The 23680-nt window shown below is 43.3% G+C and overlaps 1 protein-coding gene across 3 annotated transcripts; it reads left to right on the forward strand.

The window, feature by feature from the left end:
* Positions 1-5053: 5053 nt before the first annotated feature.
* AMZ2 (archaelysin family metallopeptidase 2) lies at positions 5054-21484 on the forward strand. Of its 3 annotated transcripts, none has more exons than XM_082212754.1 (7): positions 5054-5205; positions 9952-10234; positions 12773-12946; positions 15587-15715; positions 18429-18592; positions 20001-20177; positions 21330-21484. In XM_082212754.1, exons 2-7 carry the CDS (start codon positions 9952-9954, stop codon positions 21474-21476), a joined length of 1074 nt encoding a protein of 357 aa, XP_082068880.1. In that variant the 5' UTR covers positions 5054-5205; the 3' UTR covers positions 21477-21484. The 3 variants fall into 3 exon arrangements, with proteins under 3 accessions (XP_082068880.1, XP_082068879.1, XP_082068881.1); XM_082212753.1 differs by lacking the exon at positions 5054-5205 and adding an exon at positions 5646-5795; XM_082212755.1 differs by lacking the exons at positions 5054-5205; positions 15587-15715 and adding an exon at positions 5646-5795.
* The last annotated feature ends 2196 nt before the right edge of the window (positions 21485-23680 follow it).

Below are 23680 nucleotides of genomic sequence, written 5' to 3' on the forward strand. Positions count from 1 at the left end.
CATATGGAGTTTGTATCTTTGTGTATATTAGATTGAGGTTTTATATCTTGCTGGCAATGCAGCCAGATTTTGACAACTGCCTGTCTTTGAAACATTTAAAATTCTAACGTATGTGGAACTTAATTGTATTTTGTGGGTTTGCGTTGTCTTCTCTAGCTGCAAAGTAAGCAACTCTGTGCATTCTTGACATTGGAAAAATAAGCGCCATTTTAGAGTTTTGACACACCCAAGTGTCCAAAAGTTAAGCGAAAAGTTTACTAAACATTGAATCTCATCCTATACAATTCTGGAAAAGAATTCAAAGAAGAGAAACAAAAATATCAAGGGTTGGAAGCTCCTCTATGTTGAAATACAGAATTTTGGTGTAATTTGGAATTTCTTTGGAAGAAGAGGAGAATAGTGGGAAGAATAGAAGCATAGAGAGTGAAGTGAGGGCTTGCCAAGGCTGGAACGTTGAAAAGAATTCTGGTTGTATTAGTCCTAGGTTTTATATTCTGCAGTCCAAGGCATTTTGTAGGCATGACTACTAACTCAATTATTTCACATTTCACATGTCACTAGCAGTACAGTCCTAACCTTGATAACTTGTAAGTAATTCCTATTTAAGTTTTATTCTACATAGGATTGCAGCATGTAGTAGTTATTCTCAGACATGTGCTGGTGTCACGTTGCCCAAAACAAACAAGTATTTAGAAGCAGAGCTTGATCCTTGCCTATAAAAGGAAAACTTTCAGATGGCAGTCTGCACAATAGTATTAGCATGTTGACTTAGCAGAGTAATAGAGCTACTTAGAAACCAATAGGTCAATGTTAGGAAAGAGCTTTATGGTCTCTATTTACGGGATACATCCATGTGACTTGATTTGAAGTTCGTTCTTTTCCCCAAGAAGCCCTCTATGTGTTGAGTGAAATTTCTCAAGCCTTCCTTCCTCTGAAAGTAGTTTTAAGGTTGCACAATGAGCAGAAAAAAGTGGAAGAGCAATCCTTTTGTGACGTTTTGCTAAACACTCACTGAGTGGCCTCACTGTGGTAATGCATTCCTAATTCCGGTCAGAATTATCAGAGCTGAAATGAAGTTTCAACTTGTGTGTTTGTGTGTGTGTGTTGTGTGGTTGTTTTAATTAATACCTCTTCTATACACAGTCCAAGATGGCATTTGTTGTTGGTTGTTGTTGTTTAGTCGTTTAGTCGTGTCCGACTCTTCGTGACCTCATGGACCAGAGCACGCCAGGCACTTCTGTCTTCCACTGCCTCCCGCAATTTGGTCAAACTCATGCTGGTAGCATCAAGAACACTATCCAACCATCTCGCCCGCTGTCATCCCCTTCTCCTTGTGCCCTCCATCTTTCCCACCATCAGGGTCTTTTCCAGGGAGTCTTATCTTCTCATGAGGTGGCCACAGTATTGGAGTCTCAGCTTCTGGCCTGTTGTCTTTGCCTATGGAGTTTTCTTGGCAGGGATACTGGAGTGGCTTGCTGGTTCCTGCTCCAGGTGGATCACGTTTGGTCAAAACTCTCCACTATGACCTGTCCATCTTGGGTGCCCTGCACGGCATAGTTCATAGCTTCTCTGAGTTATTCAAGCCCCTTTGCCACGGCAAGGCAGTGATCCATGAAGGGGTAGGTGGCATTTAAGCATTCGCAAATCTAGAAAATAAATGATCCATGTAGTGTTTTGGACATGCAATTGTGTGGAATTAACACAACCAGCCAAATCATTCAGAATTCAAATCTCCTGGGTGGCAGAGGCAAAAGGAAGGAAAGAAGTGTCCCTTTTTCCTTGGGTGCAGTTGCAAGAAAAGCCCTCTGGATCAGGCCAGTGGCCCATCTAGTCCAGCCTCTTTTTCTCACAATGGCCAACCAGATGTCTATGGGAAACCTGCAAGCAGGAACTGAGTGCAACAGCTCTCTCCCTGCCTGTAGTTTCCAGCAACTGGTATTTAGAAGAATACAGCCTCCAACCACAGGAGTCCTTTTTACCCAGACATAACCTCATTAGGAATTGCAGAAGAGCACTTTAGTTTTCCAGCTACCCTAGGCTAAAGCAATTGAGACATTTTGGCTGCATCCAATGAGTGTGCCTCCACTGATATTAAGGCTCTTTGATGCAGCAGCGCCTTGTCAGTGGAATAGGTAACTGGAGCACAGGGACAGATTTGGAAGCCTTTTAGCTTTTCGTCCAAACGCAGCTCCAACCTAGTTAAGAGGCAGAAGGAACACCAGTAAATATAAACTTTATAAAACTAGTAAGGGTCTTAGGTGGTGATTTTCAGATGGTGTTGCTTGCTTTTCTATCTATATGCCAGTATCAAGCACGTCTGCTCACTTTTTAAACTTTAAAAATAAGGTTTGATATTTAATTTTGATTCTCCCCGCTACTAAAAAAAGAACATTATTACCCCTATTTTCTGTTTCCTTCTCCCCTGAACACATTCTACTTCATTATTCCCTCTGATGTATGCATTCAAGACTTTGTTGGTACAGTTTATTCTTTTATCTCCAGGAATTCCAGAAAGTAAATGTATCTAAAATGTGCAAAAGGCAGAAGCACATTTCTTCATTTTATTTATTTACTTTAAAGTGAAATGTTACTGTGATAAAATCTTCCCCTCTCTGAGTATGTGTCACAGGAAAGATTTTTTTTTAAAAAAGAAAGGCTTCTCTATAATACACACAGAACATGTTTCTGAGCACATCAAATATTTGATTCAATTGTATCATCACAGTATTGCATTAAAAATTTTTTTTGCATGCGGTACTGCTGTTAGAAATAAACGTTGTCCTGATTTCCTAATAGCAGAACTTAAAATTTAAAAATATTCTCAAAAAATATGGCTACTTAATTTACATTAAATTTGAGTTTACTATAAAGTTTTAGAGAATTCTGTAAAAAAGAAAAATGGAGTACTCTTGCGTACTCTTTTGTCTTGCAATGTTTGAAAATGGGGTTGACACAAAATATCCTATAGATCCAGTGTAATCCAATTACTTAGCCCAATAAACTGACATTGGCACACCTAGAAATACAATATGCTATTTAGACTATAGTGTAAGCTGCACACTCTTATGGTGAAACTGAGACACAGTATTGCTGTTGGGGTGTGTCTAAGCAAGAGGATTTTGTATATTCTGCTACAGGAAATCAGATAAGGAAGTGGCGTTCATTTGTACAAAAGCTTGTACCTCCTCAGTAAAACCCTTTGCACAATTGGACTGGACAGAAATGTGTCTCTGCAGTTTCTCTTTCATTCATTACACAAACCTTTTTTCAAAAAATTGCTTAATTCAGAACATTATGCTAACACCAAACTAATTTCTTTTGTAGAAGCTAAACTTGGCTTTGCTATCTCAGAATCTACCTATTTGACAATTGTTGCTCAGTATCCCATCTGTAGTTTTTCAGTGTACCATCATAAATATTTAGGATATGTTGCTGAAATTCTATTTTTTTAATAGAAGAAAAGCTAAAGCCCAAATTTGATGGATTGGTTCATATATGTGGGAACTGCACATGCTGCAATGTGTATCTATACAATGGAGAACAAAGCTGGGATGCAACAAGAATATATATAATAAAGTGGAAATGACATTGAAAGGTTTACCGATGATAAAGTGTAGCTTCTTTCTTCCTGAATAAGGTAAGACCCATCCCAGAGCATCAATTCATTCACACACTCTTATTAACTTCTGTACAATCTTGCAGCTGGGACAACAGGAAATAGCTATTTTTCATTTAGTACACACCCTTCCCCAGCATTGCCCTATTGTTCGTATTCTGCACTAATGAAATCAGAATACTTGTCATTGTTTGGTTCTGCAATAAATGTAACATAATAGAGAAATCTAAAAACTAAATTTCTGCATGTGCAGAGGGAAAATCTATACTTGATATACTAATCTCCTAAAACTCACATCAAGTTAGAAAAGGCTCCTGTTCAAAATGAAAACCAGTCCGAAACCTTAGTTTTACACTAAAGGCGTCGGGTCTCCTCACGTGATGTTCTGGGCTGGACTCATAGCATAATATACATATTACTTTGCCCTACTGTATATTCCAGTGCTTCTTTTCAAGAGATCCTGCACGGGAACCTGCCTGGTTGCCCTATGACCAGGTTGGCAGCAAGAGCCATGGGAGTAGCTGGAGGGGGGAGGGTAAAGCTGCCTCTAAATCAAATAAATAAAACAAAAGTTGAAGTAATATTTGAAATTAAAATGCTCATTGTGGTCACTTGTACCACAGAGCAGTCATTCTTGCAGAGAATAAAGACCTGGCTAAGGTTGAAGACGACGGGAGCATCTCAATCGGCTATGCTTACTGAGCGTGCACAGAAAAACTATGGTGGGGAAAGGAGGAATTTGAGAAGTGCTGAAAAGGTTTTCAGCAAATCCAAGAAAGCTTGTTTTAGTTTATAGATTTAAAAATAAAATGGAAAAAGGCATGTTCTTTGTAATTTTGCAAAATACACTCGTTAACCTCATGAAAGGTTCTCCCTGATGCAGTTTTTTCATTTAACTTCCTACTTTGCAAACGACTGAAGATTTGGACAGATTTTCCTGAGCGCTTGGGGTCAAAAGAAAGTACAATAGAAAAGAGCTGTTGTGGAGACATTTCATTCCAAATCTTAAGAGAGCCGGACAGAGGAGGACAGTGGCGTAGCGTGGGTTCTCAGCACCCGGGGCAAGGCAAGTAATTTGCGCCCCCTAACCCGGGGCAAGGCAAGTAATTTGCGCCCCCTAACCCGTGAATTTTAGCACTCGAGTCTCTTCCGCGCCCCCCCAGATGTTGCGCCAGGTGCAGCAGGCCCCCCTGCACCCCCCACGCTACGCCACTGCTCCCACAAGCCTTCAGGACAGCCATCCGAAGGCTGGCGCAGGGAGAAGGTCTCTCCGCCCCACCGCCAGGCTTCGGAGGAGGTCAGAGGACAGTGGGGTTCCTGCTTCCTCGAGGAGGGCCGGCCAAACGCGCCCCCCCAAATTTTGCGCCCGGCACCCCTGGCACCCCCCACGCTACGCCACTGGAGGAGGATGACAGGTGGATGTGCCAACATAAATCCCTGGATACGCCCATGGCGGCAGCCCCCTTAAAACAGCGTTGAGAGAAATGCACTCGGCACATGCTTAGAGACACTCACTACCTGCGTGTGACTGCATTGTGCCCAGGGGTGCCAACTTGAATAATATATTCTGGAGGGGGGGGGAGGCCCAGGTAAGCCTGCATAATCGATCACATGATGGGGCGCACCCACAACATTTTAATAATAATAATAATAATAATAATAATAATAATAATAATAATAATAATAATAATAATATAATATTTATTATTACCCATCCCGCTGAGTATCCCCAGCCACTTTGGGCCGCAATGCCCATCAAACTTGTTTAGGGGAGGGGGCAGGCCCCTTCAAATATTTTATTTTTTTGTAGCGGGGGGGGGGAGGGCGAAGGGACCTCGACCCCTAGGAGTTCGCTCCCATGACTGTGCCTTAGCGTAGGCGTAAATATATATATATTCCGAAGCGGAGATGGCAGCATCTCTCCCGTCGACCAGGCCCTGCATATTCTGAGGCAGGAAGGCAGACCAGCCGGCCTGCTGCTTCCCTCACGGCCGGCCGGGCTACGAATCCGGGAGCAGAGCCCTCGCGTCTGGAGAAGGCCCGAGCCCGGCCTCCGCCCTCTCAGTCCGCCTGGCAACGGCTGGAACCGAGCCGGGCTTCGCGGCCGACGCGGAAGGGCGGAGCAGGCCGAGCCGGGCCGTGTGGGCCGCGGCTATGAGAGAGGGGCGTGCCTGTGGAGGTAGGCCTCGCCTGGGCGTGGCGGCCCGCGGAAGCGGCGCGTTGCTTTTGGGGGTTCAGCTGTGAGGGGAGAGGTGCTTGGGTGTTGGTGTCAAAACAGAGGTCCCCGAGGACGACGCCGGAGGGAGGGAGGGGGCCTTCTAGCATGGGCATAGCCAGGATTTTTGTTAAGGAGGGGACAGGCTTTTGTTACGGGGGGCGGGGGGGGGCAGAACCTCATGTATTGATTTTGATTGATTTGGGGGGCAGCTGCCCCCCTTGGCTACACCCATGAGTCAAGGATGGAAGTGTCACAGTCAGGGCAGGGGGTGGTGTATTGTACTGGGTCAGGGGTGCAAACTGCTCAGGCCCTCCCAAGAGTCCCCATTTCCCAGGGACAGACACACAGACAGACACACACACACACACAGAGAGAGAGAGAGAGATTTTCTCTCTATATTTTTAAAGGGGGAAAATCTCAAAGCAGTTTATAACCTATATTAAAGCATCAAATAAAACAACCCAAACATTACAAAACCAAGTCAAATATAAAGCACACGCACTTAGCCAGAAACTGAAATATTAAATGCAGTCTCTTGAAAAGTTAGAGAATCACAGAATTGTTGAGTTGGAAGGGACCCCGAGGGTCATCTAGTCCAACCCCCTGCAATGCAGGAAACTTTTTTCTTTTTTAAAATAAAAATTTTATTAGATTTTTCCACAATGATAACACAAACCACAAAGCAAAATGATACACAAAAACGGGGGGAGAGGGAGGAGGGAAGGAACAATAAACAGATAAACAATAACAACAAACTTAATTCTTCACAAATCTAACCTTTTAAACATCTTGGTTGACTTGGTTAACATTCTAAATCCCGTTTATTTCATTATAACTTAGTTTAATCCTAGGCCTATTTGTTTCTTTCAAGTAATTTCTAATTTTTTATATTACAATATTTATTCAAATAGTCCTTAAATTTCCTCTAGTCCTCTTGTGCAATGCAGCAATCTCAACAAAAAGCAGCATTGTTGAGGGCCCCATCTCTGCGGTCGGTCCACTGCTAACACATTTGCCCCCGCCTCCTGGCCCTGTTCCTCCTCACTGTTACATCCTACTCACCTGTCCCCGTTGAGCATACAAGAGAGAAGACAGAGCAGCTTCCCTCACTTGCCTTGTGCCTTCCCTCTGGGGCAGCCGTTCTCAACCTGTGGGTCCCCAGATGTTGTTGGACTACAACTCCCATCATCCCTGAGCTCTAGCCTTGCTAGCTAGGGGTGATGGGAGTTGTAGTCCAACATCATCTGGGGACTCACAGGTTGAAAAAGGCTGCTCTGGGGGAACAAGAGTGAGAGGTCAGCAGAGGGGTGAAGGAAGGAGGAGGTAAATCCATTAAATCCATTCTGAAAAGGGGCCCATTTGGTGCATCTTGCCCTAGGAGCCCCTGAAGCTGGTCCTGCCATGTGTTTGTAAGTGCAATGGCAGCTGATTTGCTCAGAATAAAATAGCAAGGGGTCTGGGTAACTGCACACTGTCCAATGCATATAGGCACAAAATTATATTTTATAGGCTAGATGATGAAGACGTTTGCTAAGCAGCTTCATTGTTCTGTCAGAACCTTCTTCACAGAACTGTGGCTGATCTATATAATTGTCTCCTTTTTGCTAACAGTAAAAATAAATAAATACTTGGCTAAGCCTTTGGGGAAAGGTGATTGGGAATGACAGCCTATTATTTCTTTCTACTGTATTGAGCATGATGAGTAGCTACTGTTTTTAAGTTTATGTTCATATGATGACTTCTATGGCTTTTCATTGCCAAGGTGTCCTGAGCTCTGATAGCAGGAAGGGCAAGGGAAACATTAAATAAGCAAACAAACAATAAATTCAAGAAAATTGTTTCGGGAAACAAGCTCTGAAAAAATTGTTGAAGCTAGTGTACCTTAAGAAGTGCTCCCATGACACCCAGTCTGGGACCTTTAGCTTCTTACATTCAGGGTGGCTTTTGACATATGTGTGTAAAAGAGCAGCTTTTCTTCACCACCCAAGTCAAGTAGCAATTTGTTTTTGAAACTGAGGGAACTTTTGAAAGAAGTTTGGGATATGTTAAGATGTCAATGGTTTTTTTTCCTCCTTTTCTTCCTTTAAACTGCCACTGGGCAGGCCCAAGCTCTTGAACAGACCTAAAGTAATCTTTTGGTGTTTCCTGGAGTTTTTAATGGCACCTACAACAGACACATTCATGTAAAATACAAATCAGAATCGAATTTATTTGTTGTTGCGGCCATCCTGGTCATTTGCGATCATCATGGTCAAACCATCACTACAAATAAATACAGTGGTACCTTGGTTTACGAACTTAATCCGTTCCGGAAGTCTGCTCTTAAACCAAAGCATTCTGAAACCAAGGCGTGCTTTCCCATAGCAGCAGGGACTCAATTTACAAATGGAACACACTCAACAGGAAACGAAACATGTTCTGCTTCCAAGGCAAAGTTCACAAACCAAAACACCTACTTCCAGGTTTGCAGCATTCTTAATCCAAGTTGTTCATAAACTAAGTTGTTTGTTCTTAAACCAAGGTACCACTGTATACATGGGACACAGGTGGCACTGTGGTCTAAACCACAGAGCCTAGGGCTTGCCGATCAGAAGCTCGGTCCCTGCTCCTGCCAACCTAGCAGTTTGAATGCATGTCAAAGTGCAAGTAGATAAATAGGTACCGCTCTGGCAGGAAGGTAAATGGCATTTCCGTGCACTGCTCTGACTCGCCAGAAGCAGCTTAGTCATGCTGGCCACATGACCTGGAAGCTGTCTGTGGACAAACTCCGGCTCCCTCGGCCTATAGAGCGAGATGCAGTCGTCCGCGACTGAACCCAACTGTCAGGAGTACCTTTACCTTTTTTACCACTGTATACATCCTATCCATGCTATACGGTATGTGCCTAGATACACCATTAAAAGTCAGTATTAGCCAATTGATACATACATATACATAGATATACATACATATATATCTTAAATTGCAAACCAAAGCACGAGTTTCTATATTTCATTGATGATCAGATCTTTGCAGTCCACCATATTATCCTTGATGAACATTCTTCTTAGTTTTTGGGCAGCAACTGCAAATCTTGCCATGTTGTTTATCACAGACTTATCAAGTCAGACAACAAACACGTGATCTTCACTCAGTAGTCTGCTTCAGTCATCTTACATAACAATTCAAGAATATACTTAGCTCTCAGTTCAGAATACAAACGACAGTATAGTACATAATGGTATAGATCTTCAACTGCCACATATACAAAGTCGCTTTTCTACTGGGATTTTCCTATAGCGTCCCTCTAAATATTCTGAGGGCATAGTCTGAAAACGCAGACCCAGAAATGCCTACCTAAATGAGCAAATTGGTAAATCATACAGATAGTTTTCAAAGCCATGTGTGTCTTGCTGTTCTCATTAGGGAAGATTCAGGGTCTGGGACTTCTTCTCTAACTCCACCTCTCCCCTCCTCCTGCCCCAAACACACGCATGTCAGAAGAGGAAGATAAGAACATACCACAACATCCTGTACTGATGGCACTGCTGATCATTAATATGTGATTTTAAAAGGCCATTCATGATAGAATGGGTTTCCTGTGCTGTTTAATGTTTCTCAGATGTTCAGAATGGGCTGTGGTTGAAGACAGAGTGACGAGTCTAATAAACCACTGCTTCGATTTCATTAGGAGAGACGTCATGAATTGTAACTGGATTTAAGAACCACCTAGATCTTGTTACAATGTGGGTTTCAGACTGATGTAAATGTGGCTGGGTTTTTTTTGGTGAAAGTTGGGATGTAGTGACCCAGTGAACATTGTATGGAACTAGGCTGACAACTGAGTTTGTAGCAAGCCTTTCACATGCTCGTCTTGTCCAAAAGCAGAAGCTGATTGTGAAATGATGGTTGGGTATGGAAATAGGACAGGAATGAGGAAGCTGAATGTTGCACATGTAGGACTTGATGGTTGCTGAGTAAGCAGCAAGCTGCAAAATATGGCTGGTTACTAATCGTGAAAGGAATAATAGGAGCTTGTGAGGAGTGGTGGAAGAAAGGGAACAGTTTAAAATAAAATAAAAATGTGTGCATGGGAAATGCAGATGATGTAACACTTTTCGTCTTTCTCTTTCATTAGATGAAGGTTATTAAACATTCTGAGGAGGTGCTGAAGGCAGCCCTGGTTTCCAAGGACACACAGCTTGCAAAACTTTATGAGAAGTTTAACCCTAAGGAGAAGGCTTTGCTAAATGAAGCATTTCGGCCAGGCAGTGTTCTTTTCAAGCCCATCACGCTGCATTCTGAGTCGGATTGGATCTCCTCACACCCAGAACCCACCCAGGATTTTGCACAGTTTTATCATGACCCTTGCAGAAAGACACCAACTCCCCAGAAAAATCGGATTTATGTTCAGCCCATTGGTAATGCTGCCCACAGAACCTTATGGCCAATAAAGTATGCTAACCAAGCTAGGCGGGTTCTTTAATGAGTCATTAAATAGGAACTAATTAAGCTGGTGTTTTTCAAGCTTTCCACCTTCAGGGAAGCCTTTTCACTTTGAACGGTCTGTGCCCATATACCACAGAGCCCTTGGACATTGCAGCAGATATCACTCATATTTTGGGGTGCACTTGGTTGACACTGGACACCTGTGAAGCCTCACCATATGCCTTATTGTATATCCAGTCCTTTGAAGTCTAGAAAGTGTTTCATGACACATAGGAATTGGTAAATCAGGATGAGGTACATGAGAAGCATAGAAACCTGCTTTACATAGAGTCCTGGGTAACGTCTTGCTCAGAAGTGGGCAGAAAGTAGATCAGGATCTGCTGGTAGATCTCTGGGTGGTTTGCAAGTTATGCCTAGCCGGGGAGTCTGACTTTCAGTTGTCTAGCAGTAGCAACAACAAAGCGGTTTATTATACCTAAATTAGACTGCTGAAATAAAGAAAGCTAAACAGGAGTGGGTACCGTATTTTTCACTCTATAACACGCACGTAGTTTTTAGAGGAGGAAAATCCGTAGGCATGCCACCCGTAGGCATTCCCTCCATAACACGCACAAACATTTCCCCTTACTTTCTAGGAGGAAAAAAGTGAGTGTTATGGTGCAAAAAATACGGTATTTGTGATGCAGGTGGCGCTGTGGTCTAAACCACTGAGCCTGGGGCCTGCCGATCGGAAGGTTGGCGGTTCAAATCCCCGCGACGGGGTGAGCTCCTGTTGCTCGGTCCCTGCTCCTGCCAACCTAGCAGTTCGAAAGCACATCAAAGTGCAAGTAGATAAATAGGTACTGCTCTGACGGGAAGGTAAACAGCGTTTCCGTGCGCTGCTCTGGTTTCGCCAGAAGTGGCTTAGTCATGCTGGCCACATGACCCGGAAAAACTTTCTGCGGACAAACGTCAGCTCCCTTGGCCAGTAAAGCGAGATGAGCACTGCAACCCCAGAGTTGTTCGCGACTGGACTTAACTGTCAGGGGTCCTCTACCTTTACCTTTTTAAACAGGAGAGGTCATTTGTGTGAAAGGACTGTGAGCAAAATTGAATTCTAGAATTGAAAACAAATTCCTAAACTCAAAGTTTGCTTATAGTCACCCTCATTTATTCAAACTAATGTATGTATTTTGCACATGGCTTTGGTTCTTGATGTTCTAGTAAAAAACAAAGTGGGCCACAAGCCTAAATTCTTCCGACCTCTAGTTTGCACTGAGTGGTAGCAGTTCTCCAAGATTTCAGAGAGGAGTATGCACTCTGCTGCTGAGCAAAAGAACTTTAAAAAGGGTGTCCTAGTTATATAAGTGTAGTTCAAACTTTTGTTTACTTTGTTTAAAAGTCCCACTGATATCAACAGACTTAAGTGTACAGGTATATCCCATTGCAATAAATTGAATTTAAGCATGTCTGCTGTGTTCTTGCATCATATATACAACCATAATTTTAACCTTCACTACTTTTTGAGTGCTTGCCTTTGTAGAGTTTTTGCTTTTTGTATGCCATTAAAAATGGAAAATGTAAAATTGACCCTCAGATAATGTTTCCTGGCTTTGATAGCCAGTTGTGACTGTGCTGGATAGTTTTGCCAACACACCCCTTTTCACTTTTATCTCAGCCCCCCCCCCACCCCTGGCTTACTATTTGGAATGACAGCCAAGACAAGGTGGCTCTCCCTACCAAAATATGCAGGAGATAAATATCATGCCCAGTGGGATATAAACAGACAGATAAAGTAAAGCCAAACCATGTACATGTTTACTCAGAAGTAAGTCTAATTAAATTCAGTGGGGCTTGCTGCCCAATAAGTACCAGTAAGTCTACATTTCTCTGCATTGTGAACCTTCTGCCCTATGACTTATTCAATGAGATAGCCAACGTGGTGCCATCCAAATGTTAGACTACAACTTCCATTATCTCTGGTCTTTTGCCATGCTTACTTGGGTTTATGGGGGTTGTAGTCCAACAAAATCTAGAGGGCACCATGTTGGCCACTCCTGCATTAGATGGTCTTTGGCAAACCATTATCTCTCTGCCTTTGTTCCTCATTTTTAAAACAAGACTAATGGTGCACATCTCAGAGTCTTATTCTAAAGCCAGACAAGATAAATACTACAAATCATGGGATGTATTCAACTAAATTAATGTAGTAACTGAAGCCAGCACAATGATTCTCGCTAGCACAAGATGACTCCCCCCAGTGCCCTCCCCAAATCTGCTCAAAAGTTTTGCGAGAACTTCCAAGACAGCACATCGGGGAGGGAGGAGAGGGAAGATTGTTCTTTTGCAAGCCTAAATGTTTGTACTGATGGAATGATTTCTTTAGCACTATATTGAATGCAAACCCATATCTCATATTTTAAAATAGTACTATGTATACAATAGCTCTTCATGTAGTTTAAGGTGGGAGGGGGGGAGAACTATACAGCTGAAACTATAACACGCTGCTTTTCTTCACTGTTTTTTGGTAGGTTCTTTTGGAGATTCCAGAGTTAGCCCAGATGTCTACATGAAATGGCTAAAGGATTACTGTGAAGCCTTTTACTATGGCTTGATTGTACGAATCCTAGGACCAGTGCCAGTTTCACACACAGGTTGCCCTTTTCGGATCAATGAAAACACACACAATCTGCAGATTCATGCAGGTATGAGCAGTGCTTTTTTTTCCTTTAAAAAAATGTTTAAGGGTACCCTCATTTTCCTACTCATATTGAAATACTGCCCCTCAATGAGGCCAAACTTAGATTCACAAAATGTTTAGGGATATGCGTCCCTGCCCCCCCCCCCCCAGGAAAAAAAGCACTGGGTATGAGGAACAGATGGAACACTTTTGGATTGGGACTTTCTCATGGCGTTAAATCAATTTTGCCAGTTCTGTGGGCTAGCTTATAAATCTCAGCTGTGTTAAAATAGCATTATGGCACTCTTTTTAGCAAGTAAGAACACTGAGAATTCTTACTCCTGAATGACTGGCTGTAATCAGAAAGCAAATGAGAAGGTACTTCAAAAGTCTTCAAACTCTCGTGGATTTTATGTCAGCTTCATGCATTGAGCCTTTGAGATTCTTCCTTGTGAGCCTGTCATTCTTCTGTGCAGTTCTTAACCATGAAGGCAAGAAGGGTGACCAGCGGTTCACACCAGCTGCAAAGAGCAACGCTTAGAAATATAAAACCTAGGAAGCTTCTTTGGATTTGAGAGTATTTCTCTGTCCATCCCATTCTAGCCTACTCTGACTGGCAGCAGCTCTTCAGGGTCTTGCTAAGTGATCTTTTTAACTGAAGTTGCCTGGGGTTGAACCAGGAACCTTCTGCATGTGTTTTTCCGCTGAGTTATGGCTCCTCCCAGTACTAGTGCTCCTGTTCAGTTTTTGTATGGTTTTGTCACCTGTGGGACAAACAACAGCTTTGGGAGGTTGTGTTTGTGATTTACATTCCTATTCAGTACATGCATACTTAAGAATAAGTCATACTGAGTCAACTGGCTGTATAGGTTTGCTGCCTTAAAGCAGGAAAACAACACTGGAGATTGAGAGCGTTAAATACCCTCTCCCCAAGAGCCACTCCATCTTGCTGTAGCTGCTTTCAACTTGAAAAATAAAGCGTAGAAGATTAGATGACAGGCCCCTCAGCACCTCTTCCAGCTTGGTCCACAGAATGCTTGTTTCAGTTAACCATAGCTAAGGCAAACCACAGTTTGTCTCAGTTCTGACATAGTAGTAAACTCTACTTTGTTACAGGCAGAAGTAAAAACTTACCAATGTTCTCCATGCCACATAAGGAAATGAAATGAAGAAGGGTGCACAGTTCTGTGACTCTCCCTGGCTTATTCACATAACAACAAACCATTACTTATTGTTACAGTGACTGTATTTGGATGGATCTTATTCACACTAACTATAACTGTCTTAAAATCTGTTGTGTAGACTCTTGATAGTAGGCAAGAGTTATGACAGCTAGATTCCTTTTCAACTGAAAATTATTTATATCTGGAGGGAAATTCTGGCTGTGTCCTTCCCCTGGCGCTATAGATAGAGGCCTGTGCGGAAACAAAATGGGAGAGTACAAAACTGCAGTTTCATTTGCTTAGTGGTAAACTGCTGCTTTTCTCTGTGGAGAATGCTTAACTCGGTGGTAGGTAAAGGACATAGGTATCTGGTATTCCTTTTGTATAGCATGGCTTAGCATTAAGACCCTTTAAAGCTGCTGGAAAATACAGTGGTACCTCGCAAGATGAAATTAATCCGTTCCATGAGTCTCTTCGTCTTGCGGTTTTTTCATCTTGCGAAGCACGGCTATTAGCGGCTTAGCGGCTTTAAGAAAAAGGAAACAAACTCGCAAGAACTTGCAAGACGTTTCGTCTTGCGAAGCAAGCCCATAGGGAAATTCGTCTTGCGGAACGACTCAAAAAACGGAAAACTCTTTCGTCTTGCGCGTTTTTTGTCTTGCGAGGTACCACTGTAGTGGGTTTGGGAACACCCCTCCCCTTCAGCAAAAGCAGTCTCTGGGCAATGTGTGTACATGGCAATGTGTAGGCACAGGCCTTTTGTAGTGGAAAGCAAGTGTGTAGGCATAAACTCTCAGCTGGCTGGTGCTCAAAGTGGGTGGCTGAAAGGAAACCATGACACTCACTTCTTGCTTCCCTCCAGCCCAGCACAAGCCCAGGGAGGAGGCAGGCTCATCCTGTTGCCCTTCAGTCCTGAACGTTTCATGGAGCCTGGGCTGGAACCCAAGACAAATTTGCACGATGACTTCAGCACTTCCAAAGGGATGAGCAGAATTTGCCTCCCTTGGGTCAGAAGCATTCTAAATGCGGTAGGCTCAGTGGTTAGAGCGTGGTGTTGATAACACCAGGGTCGCAGGCTCCATCCCCATATGGGACAGCTGCCTATTCCTGCATTTCAGGGGGGCTGGACTAGATGATCCTCAGGGTCCCTTCTAACTCTACAGCCCTATGATTGTAAGCCATCAGAGGGACTTGAGAGCTTTCAGATCCTGGGCCGTCTTCCATCAAGCCAAAAAAAAAAAAAAAAACAACTTCCAAAAGCAAGGAGACATACTGGAGGGCACAATAAAGGAAATCTCTTTGCCCTGCTCTCTCTCATAGGTTCCCCCCCCCCTGTATATCTCTACTTATTATCATTGCAAATGTCACATTAATTTTAATAGAACTAGATAGCTCCAAAAGCCATCTGGAATTCTGGGTTATGCTATCACTGTTTTAGAGCATTTACAATCTCCTGTCCTTTTGCTTCTGCTGAGAGAGACCTACGTCTGTTGTTCATACAGGTCACCTCTTGAGTTACCTAAAGAAAAAAAAGCCAAAGGATGCTTTTTGTATTGTGGGAGTAACCATGATAGATCTTTACCCAAAGGACTCCTGGAATTTCGTCTTTGGCCAAGCCTCCTTGACTGAAGGTATATACATTGTTTATTCCTTTATCAAGTCATCAAGACTTTATATGACTTAAATTTGATAATGAGCTTCTTCTGTCTTTGCACAAAACATCAGTACAGTGGTACCTCGGGTTACAAACACCCCGGGTTACAGACTCCGCTAACCCGGAAGTAGTACCTCGGGTTAAGAACTTTACCTCAGGATGAGAACAGAAATTGTGCAGTGGCGGCAGCAGGAGGCCCCATTAGCTAAAGTGGTACCTCAGCTTAAGAACGGTTTCAGGTTAAGAACGGACCTCCGGAATGAATTAAGTTCGTAACCAGAGATACCACTGTAAGACTGACTACAAGCCAACTATTTTTTGAGCAGTGGGGCTGCTCCAGAAGTGCACTTTTTATTTTGGTATATGTATTTATATATAAAAATACAACACACATTGAGGGGAAAGCATTTCTTATTTATCAGTGCACATGATGAGGAAGAAAGCAAGCTTTGAAAATTGAGGCTGCTTCTGAGGGAGCTGTGCTGCACATCTTGTTCCACTGCTTACCCTGTGTAGTCAGTGTTAAACTTTGCCACAGATGGAATTCAGATTGGCATCTTTCCTTCTGGCAAGCTGAAGTCCAACTCTGAAGCTGCAGGCATCCCACTTGAGGACAGGGTGTGATGCATGACTGCATGGCCATGATAGCAGAGCTCAGCTTGTGAGAATGAAGAATATCCTCCACACAGCACAGAGCCTTCTGGCATAGATTAATGGCATTATTTACTCACACAGGATCCTAGAAGCCTTTGTGCAGATCCAGCATGGCTCTGACTATGTAGATGAGGGGTTAGGAACCTGTGGCTCTCCAGCCATCATCCCTGACCATTGGCTGGGGCTGTTGGGGGTTGAGTTTCTCCACTCCTGGTGTACATCGTTCCCTACCTTCCCAGCCTTTGAATGGCGGAGCCAGCCTCTTCACATTTAAGGCACTGGCAATAACTATAAGTAAGCTGAACAGAAACTTTTAAGGCCCCATGCTAGTATGAACCTGCAATGAATACGGCTGTGCAGATTGTTGTGAAATTTCTGCTGAGATAGAACATGGTTTTGTGCCTGCACTAGAGCAACTGGGCTTTTCCTTCCTACCCCATCAGGACAGTAGATTTCATACCGGAGATGGTAGGTGTTTCTGCAGAATTTCCAGCTTGATGTTGTGAAAATGAATTATTCTTTTGAAAAGGTTCTGCTGGGTTCTTTCGATTCAATAAAGGTCCAATAAACAGTGCAGAGGGAGGGAGGATTTGCAAGAGGGTTGCAGTACATCTCTTGACCACAGAGGGGTGGCAATAGCACATACAAAACAGTTTTGTAATGAAGTCTCCTGTGCTGTCTAGGACAGTAGGGCATTCTGGACCATGAGGATAAAACTAGGCGAGATTGGGTCTCTTCTCATTTTTGCAATATCATTTTCATATCATTTTCATGATAAAACCTACCACCCCCTTCCTGAAACTCTGACCTTTGCAACACACCACCTTGAGGTGTGCTAATGAACAACAGCGCTTACCAAGTTTAGAGGAAGGCCATACAAATCTATGCAAAATAGAAATTTTCTTTGAGTGCGATGAAGTGGCTCGAGTTTTGAGCAAGTCATTTCCCTAAGGTAAGAGGAGATTGGCCAGATTCAAAAGAGGGCTGGACTCCTGCAACTTTATTAGTCACACACAAGAGACCATTTCAGAGGAAATTCAGTAATGCATGTACACTTGCTAAAACTCCCATCTCTACACAAACTATTAAAAGTGCAGGAGGCCTGTCCTCCCTTCACCTGACTCCCTTAACTCTTACAGGACAGTAATGAGCTCCTTAGAGGAAGGGTAGGGATAGGATTCAAATGGGATGCGGGTGGCGCTGTGGGTAAAAGCCTCAGCGCCTAGGACTTGCCAATCGCATGGTCGGCGGTTCGAATCCCCGCGGCGGGGTGCGCTCCCGTCGTTCGGTCCCAGCGCCTGCCAACCTAGCAGTTCGAAAGCACCCCCAGGTGCAAGTAGATAAATAGGGACCGCTTACCAGCGGGAAGGTAAACGGCGTTTCCGTGTGTGCTGCGCTGGCTCGCCAGATGCAGCTTGTCACACTGGCCACGTGACCCGGAAGTGTCTGCGGACAGCGCTGGCTCCCGGCCTATAGAGTGAGATGAGCGCACAACCCTAGAGTCTGGCAAGACTGGCCCGTACGGGCAGGGGTACCTTTACCTTTAGGATTCAAATGTAAAAATAAAATAAAAATGCTATCCATCAACTTGCTTGAAGCAAGTTGTAGCTAAAGGTGGGGGCTGCAGTGGGGCTGCAGTTCTGTGGTTACTCCCAGCCCCACCCATGCTTTCTCAGCCTGACCTTAGTCATACATGTTCCATTCCCACAGCAAACTTGGAATTCTTTTTAGAAATGACTGCTGTGAAGCCACAGCTGGCCCCAGAAGTTCTAGGAAGACCTTGGGACCTTATGAAGCTCATGTATCTGAGCAAGAACATTTTTGTAGCTGGACTGATCTCAACAGGGGCTTATGGGTAAGTTTCCCCCATGTCACTTCTAGGTGGAAGAGGGGAAGAAGCCTCATTTCTGACTTTCTAGAAGTATTGTACTTGCTTTTCCAGTAGTATATTCAGCATTTTGGTGCTATTATCCTGTCACCACATCCGTCTGCCCTTTATGGGAGCCTTAATTTTATTTCCTCTTTGCATTGTTAAGGAATGGGGATCTTCAGCTTTGCCAGGTATGACAGCGACTTTTACAGTGCAAACTACAAAGGCACACTGAAGACTACAAAGAAGCTTCCTCCATCTGACTATTCTGTGTTTGATGGCTACTATACCCCTGAGATCACAAGCAAGCTGCTTCTGAGGTCCTGCAAAGTGGGTGTGCTTCAGATTCCTGGCACTACATTTCCACATCTAAATCAAATCTGTGTTTTAGTCACCACATTTCCTTTAATTCTTTGATTAATTTCCTGTAATACTTTAATTCTGTTAAAGTAAGTGGACTTAACACTGTTTATATATTTTACTTCTTTAAGGCCATTTCTATACTCCTTTTTTTTAAAAAAAAAAAAGTGTCTAAAAGGCATACAACCACAAAAACACGCAATACTTTGTTGCTGGCAGTAAACCAAAATGATATAATCCCAGTTTTGTCACATCACTGTGGCTTGATGGCCTAGCCATAGCAAGGGAGTATTTGGATCTAGAATAACAAACTGGATGTTTAGCAGATCTCCAGAACAATACATGATTTATTTAGTCTTATTAGGAGTTCGACATTTTTGTCTTGTGTGTGGTGTTTGGGAGGCTCATGTTGCTTGGATGTGCTGCTTTACTTTGACTACATGAAACCTCTCAGAATAGGCCACTCAATTCACCTCCCTCTTAAGGCAATGAGGCTCATCCACCCTGTTTTCCCTCAGGAAAACCCATTGTTTACCACTGAATTGGGTTGGGCTTTTCCCCCTGCAGATTGGTGCTTGTTCCAATTCAGCAGTAAACTGTGGGTTTTTTCGGGGAAAGCGGTGGGGCAAATGAAGAACTGCTCGGACCCATGCCTAGAAATTGTGGGATAAACGGAAGTACGGACGAACCTATAGTCAGCTCACAGTTAACCGTTTTGGTTTAACTGGGAAGCAGATGTGGCTGGAGCTCTGCATAAGCAAGCCTTTCCTGTGGAAGCCACTGTGCGCAGAATACATAAACAGTTAGTTTTTGTTGGGGAAGTGAAAATATCAAGTTTTGTTTTGGGAGGGTTTATTGCGTAATGCTCTGCATAACAGCAAGTTCAAGTTCCCTGAAAGAGCAAGAATTTTATCACCGTTAAGTGTATACCTTGTCTTGGAAAAGAGCTAGCAATACAGTACTTTTGATTGATTGATTGTGCCTCTCCCATCTGACTGGGTCGCCCCAGCCACTCTGGGCAGCTTCCAATATACAGTGGTGCCCCGCAAGACGAAATTAATTCGTTCCGCAATTTTTGCCGTCTAACGAATTTTTCTTCTTGCGAAGCACGGTTTAAACGGCTTAACAAAGTCGCAAGACGTTTTCGTCTTGCGAAGCAAGCGCATAGGGGAATTCGTCTTGCGAGGCAAATCGCGAATGAAAAAACCTTTCGTCTAGCGAGTTTTTTGTCTTGCGAGGCATTCGTCTTGCGGGGCACCACTGTATAGTGAAACATCATACATTAAAAAGCTTCCCTATATGTAGTGCCGTGGGGAATGTCAGGTCCTTAGAACACACGCTCCAATTGTTCCTTGTTTCATTTGGTCCTGTGTTTCAGACCCTCACTCACGAGATTGGGCACATCTTTGGACTGCATCACTGCCAGTGGTTAGAATGTGTCATGCAGGGCTCCAACCATTTGGAGGAATCGGACCGACGCCCATTGGATCTTTGCCCCATTTGTCTGCGCAAGCTACAGTCTGCCCTTGGCTTCAACATTCTGGAAAGATACAAGGTACAAAAAGATTGCCATTCAGGTTGGAGACATCCATCTTTTTTGCCTCTTACTCTAAAACTGAACATGGGCAAGTGTTACCCCAGCAGTGTAGGAACTACTGCAGGCTGCTTTCAACTTACGGTTTTTTTAGGGGGGTGCATTAATGTAGCTTTTGATTTTACGTCTCATTTTGTATTTAACAGATAGAGTATTTTTTGCTTATTTATTGTACACCACACAGAGAACTTTGTTATGGGACAGCATAACAATGTTGAAAATGAAATACCGTATTTTTCGCTCTATAGGACGCACTTTTTGCCTCCAAAAATTAAGGGGAAATGTGTGTGCGTCCCGTGGAGCGAATGCAGGCTCCTTGGCTTCAGCGATAGCAACGCGAAGCCTCCAAAGCGCAGAGGGAGTGCTCCCTCCACACTCCGGAGGCTTCGTGTTGCTTTCGCTGAAGCCTGGAGAGCAAGAGGGGTCGGGCTTCAGCAGAGAGGGAGAGCTGTTCAGTGCCCCTTCAGCAAAGCGGGAGGAGAAATGGAAGTGGCTCTGTTTCTCCTGCCACTTCCCTGAAGGGGCGCTGCGCAGAGAGGGGGAGAAATTTTTTTCTTGTTCTCCCCCTCTAAAACAAGGTGCGTCCTATGGTCCGGTGCATCCTATAGAGCAAAAAATACAGTAACTTAAGAGACGAGTTATCACTTTCTCCTCTGTGACCCCCATCCCACGCTGCCTCCTTGTACAAACAACCCTGTACAGATTGTGAGATTAGATTGTTGAGGATTCTCAGTCCTCAACACAGATCCACCCTAGATTTTGAGAGGTGAATGTCAATAAGCCACTGAACTGCTTAAGAACTGGTTATATTTTAACACAGTATTTTCTTTATGAGGAGATAAATCCACAGATCTGCCACACACAGCCTGAAGAAATATTTCTTTGTGTTTCTTCTGCTACGGTTTGTTTCTTTGCTTCTCTTTGTCTCCTTATCTTCAACAAATAAAGGCACAAATAAACTGAAGGCTGTGGTCAAAAAAATGCACAAAAGAAGTCATTGTTGGTGCATAATCGTGGTTCCATGCCAAACCAATTGGTTTATCTGAACTGTTTATTTTATTTGACACGACCATTTTATATAAGACTTTTAGTTAGTGTTTGGATTTCTCCTAGGCACTGCAGAAGTGGATGGAGGAAGAAGCTACTGGAACAGAAGAAGGGCTTAGCAGTGAAGCAAGGCCAAGTTTGCAGAAACCATTGGAAGCATTTAAAGAAAGCTATGACTGGATTTCCAAATGCCTAGAAGTTCTACAGAAGTAAAATCCTTTGGGGTGTAGGTAACGTTAAAGTGAACACTCTTATTTCAGTGGTGGGCAGCTGCTAAAATATGATATGATGATGAATGAATGAATGATTTGTTTAGTTCTTTCGTTAGAAACTAAACAACTTGTCCTTAAAAGTTTAGTGAGTTTATTTTGTGAGCAAGGTTTCCCCTTGCTACTTACTTTAATTTTTTGTTCTGAGCTATCATATAAAACATTTCAAAATACTTCAGCTACGTTGGAATCCAAAGAACTAACACCAGAGATTCATACTTGTCCCCCTTTTGATTGGCAGTCCTACCATTATCTACCTGCAGGACAGTTGTGTAACATTTACATACCTTGAAAACCTGGAATTCTAAAACAAGCAATGGCTCTTTGGCACAGAGTGATGTACACAATTTTTTTTAATCAGAGAACATTCATATAATATAGATGTATCAAGTAAACCTAAGCTTTTCATTGCGTCAATTCTGTGAGTTACCTATTATAAAGCTAAAAGTCAGGAACAGTGAGGTTTCAGCAGCAATATCCATTGAAATCAGCATTTAGTTTCAAATGAATGTTTATGAGGATTGATGTGTCCATTATCTGAAGGTAGTGGGAATTTTCCTTAAGATGAGTAGACTAAACAGACAACACTGCCTGTCTTGAATCCGTTAAACTAAAACATACAGATACAATAGTTTTTAGCTATGCAATCAATTTAAATTCTCTAATAGTTGGAGTTGTTCAGAGAGTTAAGGATTATTTTTACTTATATGAAAGATTCATAGTCCACCTTTCATTGTTAATATTATTTGTTTGTTTGTTTGTTTTACCCCGCCCATCTGGCTGGGTTTCCACAGCTACTTTGGGTGGCTTCCAACAAATATTAAAAATACATTAAAACATCAATCATTAAGAACTTCCCTAAACAGGGCTGCCTTCAGATGTCTTCTAAACATCAGAGAGTTGTCTATTTCTTTGACATCTGATCAGAGGGCATTCCACAGGGCGGGTGCCACTACGGAGAAGGCCCTCTGCCTGGTTCCCTGTTTGATTTGTGCTCTATAATACAAACTTTATAAAAAAACTTTTTTAAAAAGCATTAAACCATTTCTATTAATTTTACAAATAGTATTCCATAATTAGATTGAGTCACAATTCAGGGAAAGCCTTCTTGAACAAAAATATCCTCAACAGCTGCATAAGTATCAAGACACTGCATCTGTCTGATCTCAGCTGGTAACCAATTCCAAAGGGCTGGAGCAGCAACACTAAAAGCCCTGTTTCTAGTACAAAGTAGAGCACGTCTGGGGCATGTGGTGCTCTCTGCAGTGGCTTATCTGAGCAGCACCCAACAGGGATATACAGTGGTACCTTGGGTTAAGAACGTAATTTGTTCCGGAGGTCTGTTCTTAACCTGAAACTGTTCTTAACCTGGGGTACCACTTTAGCTAATGGGGTCTCCTGCTGCCGCCGTGCTATTTCTGTTCTCATCCTGAAGCAAAGTTCTTAAGCCAAGGTACTATTTCTGGGCTAGCAGAGTCCGTAACCTGAAGCGTATGTAACCTGGGGTACCACTGTATGGGCAAGGCAGTCCCTTATCAGATAGGGCTCAGCTATAACAGATTAAAAAAGGGATGTGGGTGACGCTGTGGGTTAAACCACAGAGCGTAGGGCTTGCCGATCAGAAGGTCGGCGGTTCAAATCCCTGTGATGGGGTGAGCTCCCGTTGCTCAGTCCCTGCTAGCAGTTCGAAAGCACGTCAAAGTGCAAGTAGATAAATAGGTACCGCTCCGGCGGGAAGGTAAATGGCATTTCCGTGCACTGCTCTGGTTTGCTAGAAGCGGCTTAGTCATGCTGGCCACATGACCCGGAGCCTGTACGTCGGCTCCCTCGGCCAATAAAGCGAGATGAGCGCCGCAACCCCAGAGTCGGTCACGACTGGACCTAATGGTCAGGGGTCCCTTTACCTTTATAACAGATCAAAGTGTCTCAGGCTGCACTACTTTGATCAATGATCAATAGAGGATGTTGCACTTACGCTATCCTAGGAGGCACTGGTTATTTAGTAACAGTGTACAGCCCAATCGTATGCATGCTTGTACGGATGTAACCTCCTGTCGATGACTTACTCCTGGGTAAACGTGCACAGGACCGTGCCACAGTTTGTAAAACAAACATGAGGCGCGCTGTAAGCAGGTGGTGCGTATTAAA

The sequence above is a fragment of the Podarcis vaucheri genome, assembly GCF_965113315.1.
Source record: "Podarcis vaucheri genome assembly, chromosome: 2".
Lineage (NCBI taxonomy): Eukaryota > Metazoa > Chordata > Lepidosauria > Squamata > Lacertidae > Podarcis > Podarcis vaucheri.